Genomic DNA, 9,893 nt, shown 5'->3' on the forward strand with positions numbered 1-9,893 from the left:
TACAGCCTAAATAACTGCTCGTGCTCTGCTGCCAGGGGGGGTTGATATATTTTAGTGGTCAGGATGTAAAATGAGAGAATAACTCAGCTGGCCACTTGATGCCAACACACAAGTTGTGTTTTGGAACAGAGGAACTGGATTTTATTTTCCCTGGGACACAGAAATGCTGCTGCTCCTTTGCTCAGGTCGTGGCCAGCGAGGGATTTCTGTGTGCTCTGGAAAAAATGACATTTTTGTGCTTCTCAACCAAACCACTTGTCCTGTGTCATCTGCAGCACCCTGCAAGTGTTGCAGATCATTTAGGCAAGTTTGAAATGCTGCCAGTCCCAGATGCAGTTTTATGTATTATAAACTTGGTGTTACTGGTACTAAATCCAGCTCAAGGCTGAGTGCGTGCCCTGAGCTTAATCCAGGTGGGAAGAGGGGTCTTTGCTGTGAGTTAAACCTCTAAAATATCAGAAAAAAAGTGTTTTAGGAGCATCCCTAAACCTCTAAACCTCTAAAATAGCAGAAAAAGTGTTTTAGGAGCATCCCTGCTTCTCAGGAAGCAAAAGCTTGGAGGATGTATTGAGAATATGTTCTGCTCCCAAATAGCTCTGCAAATCCCTGGTCTGAATTTCTGCCACTCCACCTCCGTGTGTTCACCAGGACACCTCGATGTTCTGTGAAAATATTCACTTTTCTCTCACTTTATAAGCACTTACTGGCCAAGGGCAAGTCAGAAAGTAAAAGTACAATTATGTTACACTGAAGAAAAAAAAAATGGTGTCATTTAATTGTATTTTAAGCAGTAGAAAGGTACAAATTTCCACACAACTTCTTGTCCTTAAGCTGCTGTTTTTGAGACCTAATGTTTAAGTGTAAAATGAGCAATTAATTCTTCATGAGTGTCTGGCCATTTTTCTGCAGTGTTTGGTAAAATAAGATTACTCACGTGAAGTGTGTGCCAGTGGGTCAGCAAACCAACCCAAAATGTCTGGGCTTCCATCTGAGCCTTAGAAATGATATTAAATAGCAAACACCCAAATGTATTTATAATTAATATATATATTTAATGTCATTGTTGTTAATTATTAATTATTATTAATAATTTATTGATAATAAATAGCAAATAGCCAGAGTGACAGATGCTGAAAAGTAGATGTTAAAAATACCCCCAAGATGACAAATAATTATTGGTGTGTAGGTTGTTAACAGAAGAGAAAAACACTGAATTTTCTGTAAAGCTCTGTTGGTGCTAGTCAACAGCTCATAAAATGCTATTTATTATTTTCCTTTTAAACAGCAATGTGAGCTTTTAAGAGTGTTTTAAGAGCATATTTCAACTCCACAAGCTAAAATTCCTTTTTTTTTTTTTTTTTTTGTTGCAGATCTGGGACATGAGTGATGATGAAACAGTTTGAAATCAGGTGCTGAGGAGGAGGAGGAGGAGGATGCTCTGGACTGCAGCCCTGCCTTTTATCTCTGCTTTGAGGAGTTAATGATTGCTTACCCCTCCTGACTGCTGGAAAGACAAACAAACAGAACCCACGTTTTGCCATGAATAACTTCACTTTCAAAGCAGTCTCTTATGGACAGAACTCTCCATGTTTTCATTTTTATTGTGTAAATAACTGGAGCAATGTGCTTGTGTTTAAACCTGGTCCTTCTTTTTTTGGGGGTTTTTTGGGGTTTTTTTCCAAGTTTCTAAATATGGCTTACATGTAAAAAATGCTGCTTAAGTAAATTTGGGTGGTTTGTTTGGGCCAGGTTTTATTTTGCTTCTCAATGGTCATGTCCAAGCAGCATTTCTGAATGGCTTTTTTCATCTCTCTCAGATTTGAGGCACTTGAGTTGGAATTTGTTCAGGCTGATCATTTTCTGCTCTTGGGGGTTAAATTTAGTGTTTAATGGTGGGCAGGAGTAGGTAAGGACCTGATCCTGCTGCCTCCACCACAGGAATTATTTGCAAACATGAATTTCAGGTGCAGTTGTTCTGGATGTGGCCATGGAGTTGTTATTCCCTGTAAAGATCCCATCTTCTCATGCCATGGAAACAAAGTGGTTTGACTGATTTTTGCCCAGGAAAGATCAAAATGCATTTCTATCATGATCAGGCTCCCCTGAAGCTCAGAGAAGGCTCTGTTTTATGGTAAAAAATTGCTTTAGGAGGTGGTGGGTCATTGATTCAGTCAAAACCTGTAGGGAAATGCTTCACTGAAATGAGAAATTTGTTCTCTGACTTTGCTGTTCTCAGGTGTGGCCATGCAGAACCGTGCAGGTGTTCAAAAAGAGCAATCCTCTTTTCCTTTTTGCTTCATTTCATTGTTTCAAGTGGCTTCACAGATTGTGGCTGAGCACAAACAGGAGATTGAGAATCTTCGAGTTTAAAAAACAGCTTGAGGAAAAAGGAGTTTTAAAATACCAAAGCACATGACTGCAAAATTGAAAGAGAATCTGTTGGTCTTAACTTGGAGTAGGTTTTAGAAGGAAATTTAAAATCCCTTTCATAGCTTTATATTGTGGGGTTTATGAGTTAACTCACTTAGAAAAAATGCAAATCACTTTATCTGCCAAACAGCCTCTATTTCCCAAATATATTATGAAAATTAATTGGTCAATCCAATTATTTTAAGTTCTTTCCTTAACGTAAGTCCTGAAATTTTTTTTGGTAGAGAATTTCCCAGCTTCTCTCTCATCAGAAGAAATTCAGTCAGGTCAAGGATATCTGCAGCTCCCATCTTCTGATCAGAAAAGGAGATTTACTGAAGCCTGCTGGGGTTTGCACCAAGTGTCTAAAATAGCCAATATTGTCTAAAGTAGCCATGATTTCTATTTATTTATTATCATAGTCATTATATTTACATGATTTCTTACCTAGGGGAATGTCTAGCTTAGGTAACTTAAGCCTAATATAAAAATATATATGAATGCAATCTATTTTGGAAATCAGAGTAAATCATCTCTTGGTGGTCAGGCACTGAAGACTGAGATTGAAAGCCTGAAATGTGCATTTTTAAAACAATTAAAATACACCATGACTTTGCAGCCGTGGTTTTAGCCATGCCACAGCCCAGCTGGAGCCGTGGGCTGGTGCCAGGGCAGTTTAAAGGGAATAATCTGCTTTTTTTAATCTTTGGGAGTTGCTGACCGTGGAGTGTGAATGGCTCTGCAGTTTGGGGTTATCTAAGACTTGAAAGCTGCACATCTTTCTGAGCCTGGTGAACGTTAATCATTGTTTTAAATAGCTGAAGCTCTGCTGGGAGGTGTCTGGGCAGGGCAGCAGAGGCTCAGGGCTCAGGGCTGGTGCCACCTTGGCCTCCCTGGGCCATTGCAGTGGCCCCAGCTCTGCCAGGCTGGGCTGCTCCCAGAGGTCTCTGATGTGCACAAACGCTTCACTCTGGCTCACAACAGCTCCCCTGGTCAGACTGAAATGCTGTTTTTCTGTTCTTCTTTGCCTTTTACTGAGTGAGAATCCATTCCAATGAATGAATGAATGTACATTCAACACTGACAGCAGATAAACACGTGTGTTTGCTGCCTTGCATGCACAGACCCCAGCTCCAGTGCTTGCTGTTCAGTGGGACAAGCTGAACTTTCCCTTTCTTCATGGAGGAGCTGGGATTTGAATGTTATTTGTGCTGCCAGGAGCTCCTCCACCATGGCACCAGTGAAGAGAAAAATACTGAGCTGTCTCCATTGCTGCCAGTCAACAGTTCATAAAATGCTATTTATGATTCCCTTTAAACAGTAAATTTAAGCAGTGAAGAACCTGAACTTTCACTGGAGAACCCAGCCAGGGCTTTCCAGGTGTGAACCAAATCTCTTGGGAAGAGGGAATGAGCAGCCTCAGAGGATCCTGCTCCTGTTCTTCCATTATCTGATAGGAATACACTGGCACAGTGTGGCAGCCTGCAGCTGGGACACCCCTGTGCCTCATCTGGGGACATGGAATTCTGCCAGAAGATCTCAGTGGAGAGCTCTGACACCCCTTTGAGCATTAAAGAAACTGATGGAGTGACAGCTTCAGTTGTGATTGCACCCTCCTGCCAGCTGGAGCTGTGCTCCAGGGTCAGCCCAGCGCTGTGTTCTGCTGGCTGAGGTTTAGGATTTGTTGTGTGATCCATCAGAGTGAGGGACTGGAGATTCTGTGGGTGTTTTCCTCCTTGGGACCATGGGGAATGGATTTCCCTCAGGGACACCTGGGAACACTGCACTGCCACGGCCAGAACCCTTCCCAGGGTGGCTCCTCTGAGTCTGAAGCCTTCAGCACTGGGATATGTGAGGGAGAAAGGCACAAATGTGAAAATCTGAGATCATGGAGCAAGATCCATGATGGCCCAGACAGGCTGATTGAGGAGGAACCACAGGAGTTGCATTCCCAGGAAGCTGATGGCTCCCAAGAACTGAAGAGATCGTGCTCTTCAGAAGAGCAGCAGCACTGGAGGCATTTTGGCACAACAAAGGAAACTGCAGTGACTGTTCCAGCCCTTAAAATCATCGAGTTTCAGCTTGGACAAATGTTTTCCCTTCCCTGTGTCCTCAGAGGAGCCCAGTGAGGTAAAGTAAAACTCCCATTTTGTCATCTTTGATATTCTTACCGCCCTTTCTGCAGGTCCCTGCCCAGGGCAGGGGGTGGCACTGGATCATCTTAAAAAGGTCCTTTCCAACCCCTTAACATTACATGATTCTGATCTTGTTCCTTTGTGTAAATTCTGGCTGCTCACCTTACATAGCTGCAACAGAAGGGTTTGAATAATCGGGTGACTCTGCCATCTGTGAGCACTTTATTTTGGTTTTTCACTTGTGCTCTTAGTTAGAAAACTCACTGAAATGGGTTTTATTCCTGAGCCTTGCTCTGTGGAATCATATGGTAATGCTTGTTTCTCCCTCTCAGTGAATATTCCTGGATATCTGCTAGCTTGCATGTCTGGGGTTGCTGATGGAATCAGAGAAGCATTTGGTGGGAAAAGACCCTTTGGGCCATCAGGTCCAAGGCTCAGCACTGCTGCTCCGTGCTCACACTGCTCTGGGGCTGTGCTGGGCCACAGAGAGCTCACCCCATTTCCCTTTGAGTTCCTTCCCCTTGCTGCAGGCACACCATGGAAGCAGTGAGGCTCTCAGATGGTTTTTGGGAGCAGCCTTTGCTGTGCAGGATTCTCCCCGAGGCTGCCTGAGGTCACTGGTGGTGATCAGGGACACTCTGCCTCGCACAGAATCCACGAGTTCACTTCTCTACAGTTCCTCTTCAAAGCAGAACCGAATTTTAAGAGTTGCAGGCGAGTCCTGGCTCTGGATTCTTGTGGGAATAGGAAGGATTGCTCACATTCTCACAGAAAAAAATCCATTTCAAGCTGGCGCACAGCCAGCCTGTCTGCTCCTTCCAGGCCGTTCCGGGTGTCCCTGGCTCAGGGATGCTGCTCTGGGACTTTGCATTCAGGGTGCACACAGGAAAAGAGAGCAGCAGCAGCTCAGTGCTGGGATTTTTACTGCCAAATTTTGAATTTCTTCTGGAAATAACAATGCAAGGCTTTCCTTAGAAACAAATAAGCGTTTATACTCCAAAGAGAGCCATTAAAGAAGTATTTGCAACATGGGAAATTTTAGCTGACTTCATAAGAAACAGAGTCTGGAAGATGTCTCCAGCCTGTTACCATTTGGCTTCATTAATTCCTTTTTTTCTATTTTTTTTTTTAATTTTTTATTTCATTTTCAGTGCAGCTGATGTGCTCGTGCATATCCTGCCAGAATGAAACTTTCCTTCCAGAGGCTGTTGTGCACCTTTGCTCTTGCACAGCACCTGGATTAACTGTTTTAAAAGGCACAAATACTACACTAGGAGGACTTTGGACTGTGCCAGGGTGTGAATTCCTCACCCATGCAAACCCTGCCTGCCTGTCCCACTCCCAGCTCTCCTTCCCCTGCAGCTGCCTGGGCCTTCTCCAGAGCCCAACACCACCACACAGGTAATGCTTTAGGTTTGAAATTCATCTGGACCTGCCCCCTCTCTTGCCTCTTCAGCTTTCCAGTGCAATCATTTCTGGAAAGTTCATTTTCTTACCTGTGCAATGCTTGGCAGGTTTGGGAGTAAAATAACCCTAACAGTTTATTGACTTTTGTTTTTTTCCTCTTTCTCATTTTACTGTTACTGAAAACCTATCAAGAATCTCTCTGGGCTTTGTTCTCAGTTAATCCTGGCTCATGTTTTGTTGCCATATTGAAGTTTTAATAACCAGGTGTGGCTTGTGCTCCTCTGTAGCCCCGTTTCTCTTCAGGCCAGCACTGACACCCTGCAGTCCTCATCCTTCCACAGCTTGCAAAGGAATCCTGGAATGGGTCACTGGAGGATCATTTTAACCAGGCTGAAGCTCCTCCCAGAAGAATGAACAGCGCTGAGCTGTGATGTGCTCTGAGCACCTTCAGGTATTCCATGTCTTAGGGCAGCAGGTTTTTCACCTCATTTCCCAGTCCGGGTGATCTCACCCCAGAATAAGGATGCAGATGACTGCTCCAGCCTTATTTCAGTTCAAGCTCTAATTGCAGCCTCAATAATTACATTATCAGCCTGTTGTGACTTAACCACAGCACTTTCACAAATGCAGTGGAATTATTTAGGATAGATTTTCAATTACTTGTCAGAATTTAACCAGCACAGGTTCTTCCTGCTTAACCAAGCCAGCACTCCCTTGCCACTGGAGCTCCTTGGGCTTAGGGAGAAAAAGGACAATCAGGAGATCTGAAAGCAGCCTGGGCTGTGTTTCCTGGCTGGCAGGGAGCACACACTCCTTCCCTCCATCTCCCTCAGCTCCCTGCTGCCTGTTTCCTCCTGCTCTGGGCAGGGCAGTGATGGAAGCACAGTGGGTTTTGTCTCACCTTAAATGCAAAAAATGTCAAATTGCTTCTTAACAAAATATTGGAGTGGGCTAACAGGAAGGGATGGGAGCAACCATACAGTGCTGTGCTGCTCCAAATCCAATCAAATCCAAATCAATGAGTTTTCAAAAACTATTCCTTGTAATTTCCATCCTCTCCCATCCAGTTACTTTCTGTTCTTACATTCCTTGGCTGTGGGTTGCTGCTTCAGTAGTCTGAGCATGCAGAAATTGAGGCTCGTGTGTAACTTCAGCCTTTGGCTCTGGGACACTTGACTTTTGCAAGATCTCAGCAGAATGATTCATTGTTTGATTTGTTAGTGAAATACTCTGCACTGCAGAAATAGGCAAGGGGAGACATTAAACTGCAGGTCTGTAGGTTTTTGCCTTAATTCCTCTTTTGGTCAGATGGACTTCATGGTCTCCTGGTGGCGTTCACTCATCCCCCAGCAGCTGCAGCCTGCGCTGCAAGGCCCAGGGCACGTGAAATGCAAGCTGGGCTCTCACTCTGCAATGCTTCTGCTTCCCATGGAACCAGGCCAAAGCTGCCTGGAGCGGAGCTGCTGGAACTGTTTCCTCATTGGGAAGGAAGGAGGAAGCTTCCATGTCTGCTGCTCTGGAAGCATTTTGGGTTTTGATGGGTTTTGCTGTCCTTCCTTTCCTCTTTTTCTTCTCTTTTTCCGTTTCTCCGCACATCCCCTGAGGGCTCTCGGTGACACCCACCTTCATTTCCAGGGACACACTTCCCCCAACCTGGCAGGGAGGGATCCTCTACAGCAGGCACGATTTTCCTTGAGGTTTTTCCTTTGTCTGTGACTTTATTTTCGTTTCGTGCTTCCAAGGCTGACTTTTATCCAGTAATTCCGTAGGTGTTGCCACTTCCTCAGGAACCTGTGACTCAGGCGACGTTTAAATGCCATGACATCACCAGCAGCTCCCCTTGGAACTGCTGCTTTCCAAAAAAAGCCTCTTGGCTTTGCTTTTAATACTCCCAGCTCTGCTTTGAGGGTTTTTGTGTGTGAGGGGGATGAGAGGGTTTCATTCCTTAAGGCAGCCCTGCCATGGCTGAAATGAGAGATCTGTGTTTCCCCACCACTATTTATGAATGAAATCGTTGTACCCAGGCCTTTGTGGAGGTTCTGCTCCTGTAAATTCACTTCATTCACTCCTGGTGTGGGGAGGAGAAGGTCTGAGCATGGTTTCCCAGCGTTGTTTTGGAAGCAGCTGAGCACAGCGGCTCCAGGGTGGATTCCAGAGCTTGCTGCCCCAGGACAGCTCCATGGGAGCTCTTGGCTGGCCGAGGAGCAGCTCTGGGGCAGGGCAGGCTGTCCCCAAAGGCAGTGGCAGCAGGAGGGCCTGGGGAACATCTGGGCAGCTGTTTCCTGCTTGGCCAGCAGCCCTGGCCACGTCAGTGCGGCAGGAGCGGTGCTGAGGAGTCCCGGCAGGAATTCTGGCCTGGAATGTCAGCGTGGCTGGCTCCTGGCTCAGGGTGTCCTGGGCTGGGCACAGAGCACAGCATCCCTTTGCTGGGGCTCTGCAGGACTCGTGCAGCACAGCCTGTGCCTCTGCTGGGCTCTCCCTGAGCAGCCAGGGCCTCTCTGCTGCCACTGGAAGCAAAACTCAACGGGAAGGGAGGTCAGTGGCTGCTCCAGTCAGGGCTTTTCTTCCAGTGATGTCAAAATCTGGCACTATTACGAATTAAAGTTATTTTTCAGATGACACGTTAGACCAAAGTTCTCAAAAAAAGGTTCTGTATCTCTTCTGCATCTCTTTCTGCTTTTTCTGATTTTTTTTTTTTTAATTCACCTTACCTTCCTGAAGTTGCTGTTGAGTTTCCCTTGCGTGCTTAATTTTCTAAATTACCTTATAAATTACTTTTAGCAAAAAGCTCTCGCTCATGTCCCACCCAGTGGAGGTGTCCCAGTGATTTATCATTTTTGGCACCAAGCTGGGGACAGGGAGATGCAGGTGCTGTGAATGTGATAACACCACAGTTATTTGGTTACACAAAGGCAGTTTTCCTCTGATTAAAACATTTGCTGTTGCATCTCTCTTGCGTGCATTTAGCCACTGATTTGTGATTTTTCTGGGCTGTAAATTCTGTCCTATGAACTCAGCAACACCACAAACTTAAGCCAGGGGGTTTTTTTGGCCCTGATTTGCAAGGGAGGGATGGAGCAGGTCACAGCTTTGCCCTGTGGCTGGACAGATCCCGCTTTCATTTCCAGCCACGATGGGACCCGTGCATTTCTTTTCCTGTGGATAGTATTTGGAAATGTCATTAAGAGATTCCCAGAGATAACTTCAAGACAGCAATTCCTAAAAGTCCTCTGGGAGCAGAGAATAACAAAATACCTGTTGGTGTGAGCTCCTGGGAAAGAACGGGGCTCAAATGTCACTGGGTGTCAGGAGGGGCTGGCACTCAGGACACGGGGACGTGCAGCACAGCACGTTCCACACCATGACCAAAGCAATTCTCCTGCTTCAGCTGTGGGTGATTTCAGAAATTTTCTAAGCCAAGGTGTTCCAGCTTTCCCAGTTTGGAGTTTAATGTCACCAATTCCTGGGCTTTTTAAAGCACCGCTTGTTTGGAGCAGGGTTGTGCTCCCTGTTTCTGTCCCAGCCGTGGGAAGTGGATGGAGGCAGAATTCCCTGGGCTGTGTGGGGCCAGGGAAAAGCCCTGAGTGCCTGAGCTGGTTCAGAGTGAGGGTTTGGCACAGCAAGAGCAGAGCCAGTGGGGGCAGCTGGGCAGGAGAAGCGGCAGTGCAGATTCTGGAGGCTGTGCAGCTCTGCCCCTGTGACACTGCTCCTGCCTGGCAGCTGGAGTTGGACAGCTGGCCCAGGAGTGGCTCCTGGAATTCATTTGCCTCAGCTTTTGTTGGATGCCCAGCTTGGGATGCTCTTTGATGGTGTCATAAACCGGGTTTCAAACTCCTGAGAGAAGTCTGATGTCAAATGTAAAGACAATCTCACACTAAGCATGTATTTTTGAAAGTTATGTGTGTAAAAGAGGATTAAATAAATCTGTTAACTTTCAGCTGC

General features: G+C 45.8%; 1 protein-coding gene across 1 annotated transcript in view; it reads left to right on the top strand.

The window, feature by feature from the left end:
* Positions 1-9,893, top strand: part of ATG7 (autophagy related 7) — an 80,589-nt gene extending 70,696 nt beyond the window's left edge. Inside the window, exon 19 of the mRNA XM_014260448.2 lies at positions 1,371-9,893. Within this exon, the coding sequence (XP_014115923.1) occupies positions 1,371-1,403 (33 nt within the window). The 3' untranslated portion in view covers positions 1,404-9,893. The remainder of the gene's footprint in view (positions 1-1,370) is intronic.

Source organism: Pseudopodoces humilis, chromosome 13 (assembly GCF_049639895.1).
Source record: "Pseudopodoces humilis isolate 2021_Gansu_Grassland_sample_001 chromosome 13, ASM4963989v1, whole genome shotgun sequence".
Taxonomy (NCBI): domain Eukaryota; kingdom Metazoa; phylum Chordata; class Aves; order Passeriformes; family Paridae; genus Pseudopodoces; species Pseudopodoces humilis.